This window comes from Montipora foliosa, chromosome 6, assembly GCF_036669935.1.
Source record: "Montipora foliosa isolate CH-2021 chromosome 6, ASM3666993v2, whole genome shotgun sequence".
In the NCBI taxonomy this organism is placed as follows: domain Eukaryota; kingdom Metazoa; phylum Cnidaria; class Anthozoa; order Scleractinia; family Acroporidae; genus Montipora; species Montipora foliosa.
The window spans coordinates 5,254,495-5,273,158 of NC_090874.1; the positions used below are offsets into that span (position 1 = coordinate 5,254,495).

Here is an 18,664-nt window from a genome sequence, read left to right on the forward strand (position 1 = left end):
TTCCCACTGGAATAATGTCTGCCAAAGAAAAAACATTTTCTATGCCGAAATGGAATGCTGACCCAAAAACTCAATCTTAAAGCCTTGCTTATATACCTCGATGGAATAATCCAAAGTAATAAATGAAAAGAAACTATAAGTCTACTTTCTTTAAAAAAATTGCACCCTGATCAATCACCACCTTCCCATGTAAGAATAAAACTTTTCTCAAGTCTTCATAATTTCAGTCTTGCTTTACACTACCGTAAGACGGTCTTTCGCGATTTTTCCACCTTGTTTAATTACGTCGCGCAATTTTGGCAAGGCAAAGTATCCTACAAATCATGAAAATAGTATGAGAGGTTTCACAGTTTAAATACTGCGGAGAGAACGAAGGATTCTCTGTTACATGCTCACGTTGTCTTTCAGAAGATCAAATTTGGAGATTTCACGTCGTCTTTAAGCAAAGTACTGCAAAAATACTTGCACCTGCAGCACGATTTTATTTCTACAGTGACTTTAAAAGGAACATACATTTTCGACTTACTTGCTACTTAGCTACTACTTGCTACTTTCTTGCGACTTTTTTGCTACTTAGGGTTAGGATCAGGCTTACCCTAACTTAAATTACGCTCACTACCTGCAGCAACGCACAAATTAATCTTTGAATTCCTGCACAAGTTGACTCGAATCACGTCCATGGATGTTTAACGGATGAGCACCACTTTGACGTCAAGATGCCACGTGATCACCTAAGGAACTTTATTTAAGTGTCTGATTTGTTTTAGCGTTGGAGCACTAATTGAGGTCAACAATAAAAGCCAGGTGACACACGCTAACACCAACCCGGTGTGGCCAACACATCACGCATGCGCACAACCATTTCACCTGGTCAATTAGCAGCCATGGACAGCTGTTTCGGCCTTTTGGGCTTCATCAGCATGGCGTAGCTAACATACAAGGCGGGTGTGTTGGCCACACCGGGTTGGTGTTAGCGTGTGTCACCTTGCTTTTGTAGTTTTACTAATTGAGGACACTGTAAACACGGACAAATTGATGCAAATCAAATGAAATGTTGGGTTTTGAGGAGAGGAGAAAACTGGAATACCTGGGGAGAAACCTCTGCGAGCATGCAGAGTAGAGAACCAACATTCTCAACCCACATATGACGCCGAGTCTGGGAATTAAACCATTGGTGAAAAGCGAGTCCTCCCACCACTAGGCCAGCCCGGCACCTCATACCGCCTAAATTTCTAAATGACATTCGCGACACAATCTGTAAAGATAAAAGATCAGATTTTCGTGTAACTCTTGATGGAACAAGCGCGAACCGTACAATTATCTGGCACGTGCGCTGTGCTATCTCAAGGGATCTCCTGTCTCCGTAGTCACGTGATCACGGAACCAATATTATTTATCAATTGTCACATGAGCGCTTTGGATATATCCAAAAAGCTCGAAGATCACAGGATTACTGATATTTATGAGACAGCCAGAGCGCTACAAACGCATATATATCTAAAGTTGAAATTTCAAAAAATCATGAATAAAATTAAGTAATATGACAATGAATTGTATCAGTCATCCAGTTGAGCCATATAATAAAACGAAAATAATTCACTTACTGGCAAATTATAGACGAACGATCGGACGTTTCGGCCATATCACTCGGCCTTCATCAGCAAACGTGCCGAGTCAGCTATCACGTGACACTTGCGTGACCCAAGCTGACTCGACAGTTTCCTGATGAAGGCCGAGTGAAATGGCCGAAAGGTCGATCGTTCGTCTATAATTTTCCAGTAAGTGAATTATTTTCGTTTAATTAAAATTAAGTAATGTGCAAATCATAAACAAACATTGGCTTCAGTTGTGATCTCGCATAAATTTTAACCCTCCCCTCCCTAAATGTTCATGCGCACTTCATTCTCTCCAAGCCTAGGTACTTCTATTGTCAATCTTTGAGTACAAAGGCGATCATTGGTAGTCATTCGACGAATTTTGGAAACTGATGGTGAAGGGAATCTCCAATTAATGTATGTAGTTATGTTGCGTGCTAATTTTGTTATCGCTCAACGACCCTTGTTATTCAATATCCTTGTCCACCAGGCCAGGTCAGGAGAGCAGCTGATAGGGGTGGTGAATGGTCAAGGGCACCCAACGAGAATATAGTTCAAAACCACTGAAACATAGCATTGTTAAAAGTATTTTGGTATTTAAACGTAGATATAGGCATTTTTTTATCCCCTAAAAATTTTTCATCTGTTCGGATTTCCTAGCTGAAAGTTTAGAGATCCGAAAATTATAGGGATCAAAACTTACCTTTTCGAAAATTTCAGCTAGAAAAAAGGCTCCCGAAAATTCTAGGTGACCTTTTTACGGTAAAAATCCTTTTAAAGTGGGAAATTATACCGTTTTTCAGATGTTCGAAAATCCTAGGAGAGGCAGGCAAGCGAGAAATTTTACATCAAATGTTACGAAAATTCTAGATCTCAAATCGTCTTCCGAACAGATATTTTCTGAAACTTGACGTTGGGTGCCCCTGAATGGTAACTCCAAATTTTTGGCGCTCGTAAACTTCTCATTCGATCTCGAAATCTCAAGCGCCATTGCGAAGAGTCTCGAAGTCTCGGTTATATTGCATTTATTTCGGTGTGTCTTGCATGTTTTGGTCTCGGTCTCGGATTCGCAAACACCGGGATCTCGCGGATTTTACCATTCGTCACCCCTCAGCTTCAATGCCTTGTGTGACTTAATTCTCTTTGGCAGGATATGTTAAAGAGCAACGTGGGAAGTGGTTATTAAACTTCACAGGTCACGTTTTACTGAAGACGTAAAACTATGGAAAAATTCCTGAGAATTGAACTTTCGCTGATCAAGGTAATTTACAGCTGCAAACCGTGAAATGCAATATGCCATGTGGTTATTAAGCAAGCAACCATGGACGGTAACATTGCCGGTGTACGTTGGATCAGTTGGATTGATCTGATCTGCGTAGTTACAAGTAAAGTAAATCCGTTTTGAGCATGGGCCGGTACAACGTAGATTTGATTATTTAGTAATGTACTCTCATTGTACCTGAAGAAGACTGGTTTGGCCAGCCGAGAAATGAGTACCTAATGAAATCTACGTTGTGCCATGGTTGGTTTTTTTTTAAGTGGAATGCAAAATTGCATAATTAACCTCGTTATAATTCATGGTTGCATACGCACGACCACATCTTGGCTATAACCTGAACCTCAATAATTTCCTTAAGATTGATCTAAGGTTTTCTTGGAAAGATCTTGAGATTTTTGCAAACTGTCGTTCTGTGTACAGCTGATTTCCCAATTGATCACTTAACTCAAAGAAATTCTTGAAAGTTGCTGTAAATGCAGTCACGGTCCGGTATAAATTTAAGCACATTGCCACAATGACACTTAAGCGTCGCGACTGCTGAGAAACTGATTTAGTTAAGAAATGGTCACTCTCTGTGAAAAGTAGTTGGGAAACTATTTGAAGTCTCACTTATACAACTATTGGCTGACTGCATTTGCATCAGTTAAGTTAGCACTATGATGTCAATAAATTGAAATGACTTGGTGCGAATAATATGCAAATCTGCAATACTTGAAAGTGGACAAGCAAGTAATTTAACAAAGATAAACAAGGTCTTAATATTAATAGACTAAATGCCCAGCAGTGAGACTTTCAATACGAGACCTCAAACAATATCGAACCCGGGTTGAACGCGCGTTGACCGCTGAGCCACAGAGACCAGCTGATGAAAATTTCAAGGCATGTGTCATGTTACTATTACTATCATTGACTGAATTATAACTGCTAACCGTAGAGCTAACCGAAGTGCTAGTCAGGCTAACCGGGGTACTCGTGAGGCTAATCGGGAGCGCTTTTTAAGCCTACCTTATACAAACGTTTTGACTGCCGGCTTTCAGTCTATTCGAGACCTTGCCCGGCTGCCGGACATTTAGACACTTCGAAAAAAAAAAAAACCTGATGGCTATGCTCAAAGCGTGTTGGACTGTTGTTTTCCGCCGGTCACCGAAAACAACACAATTTAAGCTCACAACAAAGACTCTATACGAATGACATCAACTGATAGTGTCAACTGACTGTATGACAGTTTGGGTCAGGAGATCGTGAGAGAACTCTCTCTATTGGCCTTGTTTACATTTTTATGTTGCCTAATATTAAGATACTAATAAACATGTTCTTGTTGCTATTTATGCAAGAAATCACTGCAATTTAGTGTACATCAATGAAACTATGGGTAACGAAATACTTAATGGCGATCGACTAGAACAATTTTGAAATCGCAAGTAATTGATACTAAAGTGACCAAGCCGGTTTTCCAACAATCATTGTGTTCTCTACGCCATTTTCAATCGAAGAAAGGTCTTCCTGGCATGTGGAACGTTGTTGTTACTGTTAAGCAGTTGCTGTCCTTTGAGATAAAAAAAAGTTACATTTAGCACAATTCATGTTTACAGCTGAGCGTAGTTTCCGCTCTAATTCTTCGAATTCACTTTCTCGAAATTGAATTGGAATGGTCGCCCTCAATTCCTGACCGTTGTCACGGTTTGCAACGCTCATTATGCCGATAAAGCCAATTTGCAAAAAAAAAAAAAAAACAACAACAACAAAAACAAAGGAACTTGTGCAGTATATTTTTAAAAGCAACATTGAGAGGTCAAGAGAAAACGCGAGGCGGATTAAAGTAATCTCTTTAAACTCGCTTCTAGAAATTCTGAACGTGAAATGAAATTCTAGGTTAAAACTTTGCTTAAGTAACTGACTGGTCCCGTAAGTTCGTATCCGGTGTAAAGCCTGGTTTCTGTATGATCTGCAACGGTCTGCGATCAGTCTATGACACGATCGCCGATAGGTCTGTGCTACGTCGCAGACATATGGAGACATCTGTCCCCAGCGTCTGCGGCGATCTGCGGCACACGGTCTGGATGATCGGGAAAGTTGAATCTAGTTCTACTTTCCCGACCATTACGACGCATCCCACTAAGACAATTTTTAATGGAAACGTGTGTCTGAGGTGATCTGTGTCCTATCGGCGACACACTATTGATCGCCTTGAAAAACGTCCAATCAGACTTGAAGTAAGTGCGCTCCTTTTTCTCCTCGCTTTGCAGGGGATTAGTGGTACGCTTGCATTGTCTGCAATCGCTTCAGATTTGAATTGAAATATTTGCCTCTTGTGTTTACGATCGTCTGCGATAAGACTGACGCAGACAGCTTCCAAGACCTTCAGCAATTAAACGTTTTTTAATAGAAATTTTAATTTTGGAGCTGAGGCTGAACGTTCTTATTTTTTGCGATTTGTGCCTGGAAACATTCTAGACATAAAGTTCGACCAAAATCTGAACTATTCTTCAGTGCACAATGATCTTGCATGCCATAAGAAAACCACTTCCAAAACGGCCACCATTTTAGAATTCTTTTGTTCGATTGCAAATTGCCCTTTTTGGCCTCGCTTTCAAATGTAAAATTCACTTGAGCTAAGCCAAAGGGGCCAATTTGTAAACAAAAAGAATAATAAAATGGCGACCATTTTGGAATAAGGTGTATGTCCCTATGTATTGGAAGTGATCAGAACCAGGTTGCTGACCAGCGGTTTTCGTTAAAACAATGGTTTGTTGGGGGTGCTCAGTCTCTCTGGCTCAGAAAACCTGGTTGTGGTCATTGTTATTTAAAGTTTTTCATATGTACACGTATTTGAGTTAATAGAGTGTTTTCACGCACGTGATCAGTAACCTTGTTTTTCCACCCAAACAAAAGAAAATATTTGCATGATAATAGAGCTCAATTCCCAGAGCATTAGCTGGGTACATAAACGTGGTTTTCACATGACGTCACGACCGCCATGTTGGTGCCCTAAACAAAGAAAAGGCGGCCATGTTGGTGCCCCGACCAAATCCTCCGGGAATTTAACTCTATTATTATGCAAACGCTTCCTTTTGTTTTCGTTGAAAAACAGGGCTGTTGATCACGTGAGTGAAAACCAGCAATTGTTTAGGTACACTAACATGGCCGCCATGACGTCACGTGAAAACACTGTATTGTCCTGTGAGACTACAGTTTTACATTTCTTTTGTCTCCATTTATACTACTACCAAGAACAAAAAAAAAGAAGAAAGAAAACAAACAAACGAGCAAACTGAATAAAGACGTTCTTTGCTCACCTCTCAGCAAGGGTATGTTCTTAAAAACATATAAGAAATACAGCAATAGCAAAGAGAAGCACGGAAGGCCACAAAATGGACAAAATTGAAACGGATTGCATTTGGGTAATTTTGACAAAGGTCGGCCCGACGTTTTTCAAGTTTATGGCAAATAGCCTGGATAAAGGTGGTTCCCAGAATCATATTGTTTGTGGTGTAACGATAATTTTATCACTAAAGGAATTTCACATTTCCATTTTCGAGTTTTAAACTCGTTATTAACTTAAGATTTCGCCTAAACACCCTAAACACGCCTATTAAAACACCCCTTTAATCTTAGCCTGAACGTGCTTATAAAAAGTCAGCTTAACTCTATTGTTCTTTCGAGCCAACTGGTCCGTATGTGTTTACTTTTTCTTTCTGTAGGCCTGAAAAGGAACAGTTGAAGAAATGCCTGACAACAAGCTTCCTGCGTGGAAACTCTACTTAACAGTGGAACCGGTCATGTTTTTCTTTGCTTATGGAATAATGACAAGCATTCCTCTGTATCGGCAATACTTCTACTGGGTTATCAGTGAAATGAAAGGTTTTCCTTATGCGGAACTCGTGATGAGTAAAGATGATCCAGGTTGTCATGGAGATCTTATCAGTCATAACTCCACCCTAAACAAATTAGAGCAGGAGGTAAGAGGTGAATTTTAATAATCCACGGTAAGGACTCGGGCTCGGGACTCGGGATCGTACGTTGTTATCGGAAGGTCATATATTAGACTACCGTTTTGCAGGCGCAGCTGAGTTCTTTTCCCGACTGCCGGATTCACCCTCGATATATCAAAAATTTCAAGCGTAGATGGGTCTTATCATTCACCAACGTCTTTGTAATTAAAGCGGGAGACACTTGGAATCTGCTTATTAATACTGTACTGTATTTCCGTAGGTACAAAGTATGGCCGCAAAAATCGACATGGGGTACACGTTCTTTGTCGCCGTTCCCTCTCTTCTCGTGGCACCATTTTGGGGACCGTGGACGGATAAGTCCGGGCGCAGGAAACCTGCTATTGCCTCTGCTTTAATTGGATCTTGTCTGGAGACCATTGTCGTGCTCACCATCATGTATTGCAAATTGCCTGTGTATTTCATGTTTGTGGCAGCAGTGATCAGCGGTTTCTCAGGATTTCTGCCTAATGTCGTATTAGGTTGCATGTCGTATATTGCAGACACAACCGAAAAGAGTCAAGTGGCCTTAAGACTGGGTAAGCTAATTCTGTCTGATGGTACAAATTATACCTAATTTATTATACAATCACTCGCCCGCTTATAACCCAGTAGTAATTATTGACAAAATTCATTTCTTTCTAATCTGTCTTGTATTCTTCGATTTCCTGCATTAATGTTTCAACTGCATGGATGGTATATTTCGAAAAGGGAGAAATGATCCTCCCACTTATCTAAAGGGGCTAGGTCACGCAATTTGTCCAGATAGGTCACGCAATTTTAGGCAATTTCAGCACTGATCGAATGGTCATATAATTAACTAAAATATCAAAATAACTGTTCAAAACTATAGAAGAACTCTAACAAAACACAGGGAAGCCAAGAAGGGACATGGATGGACAAAACTGGAGAGGATTGAAATGTAGTGAATTTGGGTAAACTTGAAAAATGTCGGCCCACCTTTTTTCAAATTTATATCAGTCTATTTCAAAATGTCATTTACACAACTGGAAAATTATTCTCAGTTGTTACGTGGCCGTGATTTTGCAAATGAAAGACTCTTGCTCTGCCAATTTGATGTTTAGAGCTCATAATTAACAAAATTAAACAAAATTACCTAAAATAGCGTGACCTAGCCCCTTTAAGCAATTGTGTCTTATGGACACCTGAACAATTCAGGTGGCCTAGCTTCAAAGGACTTTAAACCAGTGACCTTTGCGATGCCGGTGCGATGCCTTACCAGCTGAGTTACGAAACCACTCAGTTGGGAGCAGCTCATGTGTTCCCGTGGAAGGACTCAGTGATGAATGAAATGAATGTATCTTCGAAGTGTAGATTATAGACGAAAGGGAGATGTTATCCTTGCGGCTCATCCGCCGGGACAATGCAAAGAGCACTTCGTCCTTTCGTTTATACCCCGCACTTTAATTTTCCGATACAAGGCGTTGGTCTGTGAATTCGTTGGCATTAAATGTGAAAAATACTTCTTTAGAAAGAACTACAGCAGACCTATTTAACTTCGAGCAAAAGAAGGTAAGAGAGTGAATCGATCCGCCATATTTGGCCCTATTTTGATGAAAATTGTTTGAAATCTGTTACTGGCTCCGAGTCATACTGCACGGTTATTTGAAAGACGACACCTTATTGGTCAGTTGGTGTGAAAGTGGACTGCGCGGTCATGGTAACAACAGATAAGCACTGGCGCGATCTAAAAATCCTGGGCTTGGACCTGACGTCATGGTGGCCATGTTGGTGTGCTAAACAATCCTTGCATTTCCTTGCAGAGCTACTGAAATTTAAACTGACCAATCAGAATTCAGCGAGCTGGAAAAACTGTGCTATCCGATGTTACGCCAATTGTTTACATTCTCATTGGTTAGATCGGTGGACATTCGCTCAGCCTTCTCTTGTGACTCTCTTGACCGTCGCTTCTTTGAACTCAGCAAGACAGAAATCATGCATTGTTCTGACAATTTGCCAATCCGCTTTATCCAGTTTATGGATTGGGTTAGCACACACGTGATTAACAACCAGGATCGATTTTGAACTTGATTCTGTAGAAGAATAAAACGTTGCTAAGTGAACATTTTTACGACGAAATGCTTTTAGCACTTTGACGTCCGATAACTGAGCCGCTCTAACGAGAGTTGGGTCAATCACATTTGGTCGTCTGCCGACCTTGTGAAGTTCTTTCAGCTCTTGTTTGTGTCCATCATGATCGAACTTCAGGTGAAGCGCTATGCTGCTTTATGCCAACCTCGATGGCTTGTGATCAGCTTGCCTGCTGCCGAAATTGTTGTTGTGTTTGGGCAAAATTGGTGTTATCGGGTTGGAACTTAATAGTGAGGGGAACAATTTTTCGTCCATCTGCTGTGCCAAACAACAAACAATCCTGTTGGGTGTTCCACGCGCTTGGCGAGTCTTGCATGACCATCGTCTATCAGATCTGGAGTGGAGTTTTCTTTCAATGATTACAACTTGCGATCGTTCTGCAAACATCCACTGAGCATGCAGGACTTTTTAGCAGGTCCTGTTTTTAGTGACTCGAGGACCTCTATTGCTGTTTCAAAGGGAGTCGTGCATTTTTGAGTAGTTTGTTCTTCAGTGCTTGTATTTTTTCTTTTTTTCCTGGTGGCACAAAGTAACTTTGATGATTTGAAAGGACTTCCTTAATTGAATTAGCAATTTTTTATTAAGGAACCAAGAAGTGAATGTTGCACAAAATTAGGAGAAACTGTTGGTTGAATAGACGATATTTGTAGACATAATTATGTACCCAATTTAAGTACTAAGCTCAACAAGTCGCCGAATTCACCCAGGTACTGGTACCCAACCATAGTGTGCTTTGGAAATTAAATAGCTCTTTGAAGACCTGGTTGCTTGAGAAGAAACTTGAAGTGTTTGTTCTCTACATTGGTGAATGCAGCCACTAACTGTCCATTGTACATGTATAAACTCCAGACCAACTCTTCTTTCTATTGAAACATTAGTTGAGGAATATTTTTTTCATTCCCACTTTGTGAACCTAACATACATTGCTGCAGTTTGTTTAATGCTTGGTCATTCAATGTCTTGATCACATAAAATTATTTAATTTTTAGGTATTGTGTCAGACCTCCATAGAGACAATATCTTTATCTAAAAACTTAACTGGTTGCTTTTTGGAGCCCTTTTGTGGCATGTTTAAATAGGGAGGAAATGTTCCACATTTTATGGCAAATAGTTCTGCATAGCTTTAAGGAATATTGCAGCCAAATCTAATTGAATATGAGACTAAAATATGCTGTTCGACATTTTGTGAATTTAAAGACTATTAATATTGTTTGTGCTTGTTTTAAAAGGTTTAAGGTTGGCACTCAAAAGTGTTCCTTCAATAATCTTATTCTGTAAAGATTACCTTGGGAGAACTGGATTAAGGCCAGTTTTTTCTTCTAGCTTCTTTCCCCAGTGCCCTCTGAGAATGGAGGTGATTTGGTTTTGCACAATGTTGAAAGATGAAACAATGCCTAAACCAGCCGCAAGGAATACTTCATAATGCTTTTTTACAAACGTGGGCATGAGGGTGCTCGTAAGCATCTGGGCATTGTTTCGCATGCTAAAGTGGTATCATAAATAGGTTTTTTCTCAAAAAGAGTCTTCTTTTCGTGTCGGTCTTTCAAAAATTGTGGGAATCGCTTGTTTGAGCTGTTCGACAAAAGGGCCATGAGGCCCTCCCGGGGGATGGGGCCCTTGTTCCCTTTAAATATTTGCTTCTGTTTCCTTGTTCCCCAAATTACTTTCAAACTTGTTCCCAGCTTTTTGATCACTAAAATTTAAATTGGTTTTCTTCCCTTGTTGGGGGCAAACAAAGAGTATTATGGTGTTTTCCGAACTAGCAAAAAAGTCTTCTGGGAATTTGGCTCTATTATTATGCAAAACGCAGAAGACATTTTGCTTTAGTTTTGTACACCAACATGGCCGTCTAATCACGTGAGTGCAAGAGAAAGAATAGATTTCAAAAAATTAACATGGGACACAGGGATTGGGTCTGTTACCGCATACTCTCCTGCTTCAAGCATGATCACATCAACAGTTTCCTTTTTTCTTTTATAGCAATCTTGCAGTTACTCGTCTATATGGCCGGAGTACTGAGTCAGCTAACAAGCGGGTTATGGATCAGCAATTTTGGGTTCATTGCACCAACGTGGCTTATCCTCGCCTGCCACTTTACAGCTGCCATTTGGCTGATATTCCTGGTGCCAGAAAGCCAAAGGGTTTCCGTAAAAGTTAAAACCAAGTTTTTCAATCTTACAAACTTGAAAGCCCTTGTAAATGTTCTCAAACAACCACGCCCAGAAGGTCTGAGGAAATGTCTGCTGCTTTTACTGACCGTGGGCTCCATTTTGACCGCCACCATACAGGGTCTTGGAGGTGTGACGGCTCTTTTTGTGATGAGGTCTCCCCTGTGTTTTGGTCCAAAACCTGTGGGCTACTTTATAGCTTACAGGATGTTCATATTCGGATTCGGAGGAGCAGTTGGAGTAAAGCTATTTACATTCTTCTTCAGCGAGAAGTTCACCGGCGCAATTGGGATTATCAGCCAGATTATTGAGATGGGAGTACTTTCTTTTGCAAATCGTACTTGGCTGGTTTTTCTTGGTGAGTTTTTATGAGTAAAATTGAAGACAATTTCGGTTCTAAGGTTTATTCGAATTCCTACCTCACCCGGCATCACGGTGCGAAAGTCAATGGGTGGCCTACAGAGTCCTACAAAGTAGGATAAATTAGTATTGCTCCAACAGAACAAGAGAGTCAATCACTATGGTAAAATTTATTTGTGTTGCAGTTGAATAATAATTAAATAAACGTTAAAGTGCCATCGTGACCATAAAATCAGTTCTTATTTTTCTTTGGATTTCAAAACTATCATCATTAATGTTAACTAAACACTAAGCGACCAAAGTTTTAAGCCTGATTTAAAAAAATTCATGCTGTTTATTTTAACTGGAATTTTCGAAAATGTAAATGAGTAATGGTCCGCCATTACTAACTTTAAGATCTTGAGAGACCTGGATCGAGGACAAAATGACGTCAAAGGCTCACTAGTTTAATAATGCAATGCGTGTGTACGCCGCAGAGTTAATATGCAGCGCGGGCGTTTTGGGCTTTCAAACTTTTAAACTCGCGTTTTGTAGTCGATGTGGTGGATGAATTGGTCAAAAAAGGCCTATTTGCCGAACTCCAGATTTTTAACCCTCGCAACAAAATCTCGTCAAAAATAGATTCGATTGCACTCCTCAAGTAGCACTGAATATTTTATACCGAAGGCTCAAATTTGACCTTCGCTGTATCAAAAAATGACGCGCGCGCTGCCAAAACCGGTTTGACCGGCGTGACTAACCCAGAAACCTCGGCTGTGGTGACTTAAGAGACTTGACACGATTTCTACAGAGTCCTTTCTCGCTCGCTCTCTGGTGAGTTTTAGAGCCAGAGGCTCTACTTGCAGGGTGCAGGAACTGATGAAAAGATGTAAATTTCATCTAGATGAGTACATTAAATTACACATGTAAGGTCGTGTTCTAGAATAAATGGAGCGAGGACTTCATTTCTCGAGCTGTAAGTGTCCGTTATTAATCTCTATCACATATATGTCGAAGATTTTTTTTTGTTCTCTTGCCAGAAGAAGCATATTTTGAACTACGCTACCACATAAATTTCTCAAGAAGTTGTTCTAAAACCAACAGGGGAAATTCACCGCGCTTCGATATAATTGAGTTTTACTCTTCGTTAAGAGTATTAGAGTTGTGCTATTCGTTTCTCCTAAATAATATAATTACCCAGGAAGCTTCACTCACCCGAAAGTGGTTTTCACGGAGGTCCTCATCCGATCGAATTGGAATTTAGAAAATAATGTTGGCTTTTGAGGAGAGTGGAAAACCGGAGAACCCGGAGAAAACCTCTCGAAGCAGAGTAAAGAACCAACAACAACAAAAACTATTTACAAGGCTATTTTTTTTTTTAAAAAGGTACTTAAAAAACCGAACGTCACGGTTTTCTACATTAAGTCAACATCAGGGTACAATGTCCAAAACGTTCGGCCCAGTTTTAACGAAGAAAAAAAATTAGCCTTGTAAATAGCTATTTTAAACCTAAGCGAACTTTATGAACAACAACAAAAAAGACTTTCTCACCTATGGCCATGAGTCCGGAGTCCAACCTGGGCCACATTGGTGGGAGGCGAGAGCTATAACCACGAAGCCACCCCTATCCCTAGGCATGCCCATTCTTTTTGTTACGTTTTTATGCATCGCTAGTTTCGAACACCTGGAAGAATTGTATACATATTGCCCACAGAAGAAAATTAAACGCTTAAAAACTATGGAAAGCCATAACTTTCTTATGTAATCTTTATTCTTTTTGTCTTGAAGTTTTGTCTTGTGGTGTGGTTTTGTTCTTATTTGACGAGGTTTGATGATTAAGTTGTGTTTCCATCATGATGTCTTGAGGCCTTCTTTTGACGTGCCGTGTTTACGTTTCATGTGGTGAGGTTCTTTTATGACGCCGAGTTTCTCCCTTTATGTGATTATAACGGCAAAACAAGTCGAAAGAAGACCTCAACACATCATGTTGGAAACACCTCGTCACATAATGACAAAACCTCACCACATAATGTCGGACGAAACCTCACCACATAGAGACAAAACCTTACCACATAATGAAAAAACTACACCACATAATAATGTTGCCACAGTACACTATGACAAATCTCCAAAACATCAAGGCAAAACTTCAAGACCAAAAAGTAAAGATCACATATTAGAAAGTTTTGGCTCTCCATACAAAACCGCTATCTTCATTTGGTTCCAAAAGACCAGTCGGTACTGATACCTTATCTTTATGTTCCAGCCCCAACATTAGCCTTTTTTAAAGGCTGTGTGGGTCCAGTTGTTCTTGCCATGATGACCAGGATTGTACGAGAAGACGAACGTGGTATGTGACTAAATCATAGCAGCGTTTTATCAGCATCAACCGTGTACGTTCTGGCGAAGAAACACGGTTCAGCGCGAAGATAAACTTTTCTCATCTTGGATTAGTGAATTAGGGGCAATGAAAGAAACTAAAAAAAAAAGAGGGGAACTTTATTTAAGTGTCTAGTCATTCTAGCGCTGGAGCACTAATTGGGGACACTGTAAACTGAAATTAACAATCAATGCAAATCAAGTCAAATGTTGGTTTTTGAGGAAAGGGGAAACCGTAGTACCCGGAGAGAACCTCTCGCGGTGCGCGGTGCGGTGCAGAGTAGAGAACCAGCAAACTCAACCCGCATATGACGACGAGTCTGGGAATTGAACCCAGGCTACATTGGTGGGAGGCGAGTGCTCTCATCACTGCACCATCCCTGCACTCCCGTAAAAACTAAACAAAACGCACAAGCGTCACAATTTGAACCAGATCAGTAACAAAGGGCAATACTAAGACTAACCTTATAATTAAATGAGAACATCAAGGGTAAAAATAATCCACAGATGAAACCATATATGATAATGGCAGACATTAATGAACCGCAGCAAAAACGAGCCCGCCCGCACTGAGCAGGCCCTGATAGAAAAGATACGAATAGTATTATAAAAGATAGAAGTGATCCTCGCACGTATCTGGACAATGTAAGCAATTTTCCTTTTATATCATAGACACCTGAAAAATTCAGATGCCTTCAACGGGTTTGAACCCATGACTCTGGGATGCCGGTGCAATGGTCTACCAACTGAGCTATTGACCCACTCAGTTGGGAGCATTTCAATTTGTTGGGCTCACCAGAAGGAACAATTGCTTAAACACGAAGACGCACTATAAAAGGGGGCGCTTCACGCACTGCTTTTGCTCGAATTCATTCAAGCACGACTGATTAATTACCCAAGATGGCGATCAACACTGATAGCAACTCAAAGACGGAAGCCCTAAAAGATATTTCTAGCGCGAAAAAAGGGACCGGGATTAAAAAAGGAACGACAGGTAACATTTTATGACATATTACGGACACATTGCCATAAGGGGCTTTTTTTTTATTGAACAAGTTATCACAGAGCTCTCGATTGCGTCCACGGCTGATTGATAAATCATTTGAATGTGCCTAAGGCACCACGCCTTTTATAGTGCGTCTTTATCTTTAAATTGTCCATATAAGTACGTGCGAGGATTACTTCTGTCTTTTGTCAATAACCCGCATTTTAAATACATACATTTATTTCAATTGAATTCATTGAAGGAGGCCGTTTTCCAATGAAAGGCGGCATACACACGCAAAACCTCAGCAAACCCACACAGTCGATTTCGGCATAGAACACGATTTGTTTTTATACGTTCTGAACAGGTCCGATAACTTATCATTGGATTATGCAATCCTAGAGATATGATTGGCTTATCGTCATTGAATGTGAGCCATTTTACCATGTTCTGCCCTGATGACACATACAAGGTCATTAAGAAACGAAGGATCATCGCAGTTAAGGAAAAAAAATAAACAGTGGCAGAAAATCTCAATTTCACAGTGCGTTCACTGAAACCGGGGCCACCCAGATAATGAAAACCAATTTGAGGGCAGAACCGAAACAATAGATTCCAACATTTTCAGATTCAGCGAATCAAATGTCCGGTACAAAACAAAGAAATCTCAAGTTGTTCGTTGACCGTTGATGCTTACGCGACTATGGGGTCGATTGGTTATAATTATCTGAGTGGCCCCGGTTTCAGTGAACGCACTGTAAAATGCTAATTCTACTGGGTTTGCTGGATATAAGGTGGTCACTACAGCCAAACTGGCGCCTCTCTACCAATCTCATATCCATGGAAAACTGAAGGATCTCGCAATGAGCGACAAGAGAAAATGAAAACACGTCATTAAAATTTAATTATGCGAACTTGTTTGCTTAGTTTTTTACGAATGCACAGATGGGACTTGTTAGAAAAGATGATTGAAATCTCAGCTTTATTGCTTTTTTGCTTTGATCGACATTTACAGGGTCTTTGTTCTGTGCCAATGGCATCGTGACTGTATTTGCACAATTTGTTGGGGTGATGCTCTTTAACAACGTCTACGAAGCCACTCTTGAAATGGGATTTAACGGCTTTGTCTTCCTTGTTTGTGCTACTATTAAACTCATCCCATTCACAATCCTCAGGTAATATTGAGCTCAGTGAATGTGTATTTGACCTTCTGGTTTTGGCATCGTGTGGGCGTGTGATAGTGGAAAGTGTTTTTAAAGGAGTTGTGTCACGGCCGCCATTTTGTGTAGATTTATCATGCAGTTACTCGCCCATACTCACTATGCAACTCAACGTTAACCAATAATTATAAATTACTTTTAAACGAAACAAATCAAAACTTCTTGACAAAAAATAAATGTCTGTCTAGCATACGTAATTTAAGTTAAAACAACAGAGATAAACTTTGAAAAACTGTTAGGCTGAACAGTTTTCAATCCATTTTAATCTTTTTTCAATTTTGCCCTATCCTGCCAGGCTCCTTTTTGTATTTGCTGTTTTATTTAAACCTTCCTTTAACGTTTTTAAGTCTGACTCACGGTTTTTCCTAGACGCCTCGTTTGATTTGGTTGCCAGTTCCATTCCTTGGATTTGGCTAAATTTTGTGACACAGCCCCTTTAAATCATAAGTACTTCAAGAGAAAAAAATGAATTGGAGGGGAGGGAGAGGAGGGGGAGATCGAGAATGAGAGGGGAGAGGGATTGTAGCATAGCAGATTTTCAGGAGTCAGGAAAGAGCACTGCACTTTGGTGTCGGAGGTCGTGAGTTCAAACATCAACCGAAAGAATGCTTAAGATCTTGAAATAACTGGTGAGGACACCTTCCTATGTCAGTAATGGAAAAAAAATTTGTATCACAGCCGTCATGGCCTAATTGGTTAAACCGCAAGCTCACTGAGAGGGAGGTCACGGGTTCGATACCCGCCCAGGGAAGCATATCAAACAACTCTGCAAATGGTTAATGTGCCCATTGTGGTGTCTCATGGGTAAGCGGGGAGGTATACCCTCCTTTAAGAAATACTCTCAAACAATAGGAGGTCAATAAGATTTTAAAAGATGCCGGACACATGTTTTTTGAGTACGTAACTGAAGTGGGACACTTTGTTGAAACTTCTGGGTTGCAATTTGCATTCCTCAGCATACTTGCGACCCTTTCCGTACAAAGCCTAGTTTCCTGGTCTACATACACAAATTGAATTAACTTTAATGATGATAACGTTATAATGTTCATGTGACCGGTGCTTTTGTCCCTATTTGTAGCTTTGTACTAGTGTCACCTCCCATCAAAGAACGAACGGAAGTAGATGAGGAAACGAACCTGGAAAAAGCTAGAGAAGAATCCAAAGAAGAAGATGGAAGGTTAATCAAGAAATCAAATAACTGTGATTATGACAAGAACGGGAATGATAACTTCGATGAAACCCGTCTGTACGATGGGTCGAGCAGAGAGGCCACTGATACTTTGGAAACGGCAGAGGGTTGATTCCCCCAACGCTATGAGGTCAAACTGTAAGAATCTTGAAACTGTAAAAAGGAAAGGAACTTAAAGTGTCTAATCTTCTAGCGTTAGAGCACTAATGGGCCGTTTCCGAGTTGCTGTTTGTCTCGGTTTCGAAGTGAGTCTTGGTGCTCAACTATTGTAAGGGAAATGAGTTTGATTTGCATAAGAATACGCAACTAATTTCCATTTGAATGGTTGTGCACCAGGACTCGCTTTGAAACTGAGGCATGCAGCAACTCGGAAATGGCCTATTGGGAACACTGTAAATAGACCACTTTGGATATATTAAAATTCAGTCCTGAACAAAAGGCATCGTCTCGAAGCTCTGGGAAATAAATGTGAGGATTTGCATGAGTTTATTCCCTGGAGCCTCGAGATGATACATAATTATTCCTTATCATACAAAAGCCAAATTCACATTTTTTCAAATATTTACGGAATTGTAAGAGTACAAAGTGTTTCATCTTTCTCTTGTAAACCATTTTGGCGCTGTACGAATTCGTATGGTGTGACTGTGGACAAGTAGAAGACCAATGTACCCTACATTTTTTATTGGCTGGTTATTGAATTTTTTGTTCAACCGCATGTACCAGGGGATGATTGTTAACCTAGATTTCAGCAGCCTCCGACACTCCTGTCTGTGCAGACTTATTTATCGTCACGCAATGGTTAACAAGGAAAGATTGTGTCACGAGGCAAAAAGAATCTCTGCGTAAGACGCTACAAGATTTTAGAGGTTTTGGATATATGAAGAAATCATCATTTGGCCTAAGCAATGACTAACGTTAGGTTCCACTTTCGAATTGCCACCGTTGCCATAGCAACAAATCAAATGTGTATTTGCCACGGTGGAAGCATAGGCAGCCCAAGTTCGCGTCACTAGAGAGCGTGTAATAATTGATTACTAGTGGAAGATGACCTTTGAGTAAAAGCGGTGTTCCGTTACAGGCAGCCGTTGAGAATTTAAACGCGTTGTAAGACCTTGTATGGGAAATAAAATACCGAAGATTATGAAGCCTAAAAAACGCTCAATTTAACGTTCATTCAATAAAATGAATAAAAATGACTTACCTCTGGTGTATTTTTGTGCCTTTTGGAGCTTGTTTTACCGTTTCGGGAATTCCGTGTTTTCAATGTTCTAAGACGAAGTCAAGGCTGCACACACATCCCCACAGCGGCTTCTCGTAAGGATGGAGCTCTTCGAGAAGCCGCTGTGGGGATGGGGTAAGTGTTGTACATGAAATGACTGTACCTCGTCGGGTGGAGTTGATTTGACCTC

At 40.4% G+C, this 18,664-nt stretch overlaps 1 protein-coding gene across 5 annotated transcripts; it reads left to right on the forward strand.

Annotated features, from left to right (window-relative positions):
* Nucleotides 1–1,759: 1,759 nt before the first annotated feature.
* LOC138008572 (proton-coupled folate transporter-like) lies at nucleotides 1,760–18,240 on the forward strand. 5 transcript variants are annotated; one of them, XM_068855895.1, is made up of 7 exons: nucleotides 1,760–1,778; nucleotides 6,576–6,833; nucleotides 7,087–7,402; nucleotides 10,956–11,501; nucleotides 13,749–13,832; nucleotides 15,862–16,021; nucleotides 17,145–18,240. In XM_068855895.1, exons 2-7 carry the CDS (start codon nucleotides 6,600–6,602, stop codon nucleotides 17,365–17,367), a joined length of 1,563 nt encoding a protein of 520 aa, XP_068711996.1. In that variant the 5' UTR covers nucleotides 1,760–1,778; nucleotides 6,576–6,599; the 3' UTR covers nucleotides 17,368–18,240. The 5 variants fall into 5 exon arrangements, with proteins under 5 accessions (XP_068711996.1, XP_068711994.1, XP_068711992.1 ...); XM_068855893.1 differs by lacking the exon at nucleotides 1,760–1,778 and adding an exon at nucleotides 1,925–2,012; XM_068855891.1 differs by lacking the exon at nucleotides 1,760–1,778 and adding an exon at nucleotides 2,612–2,856.
* Nucleotides 18,241–18,664: the final 424 nt, after the last annotated feature.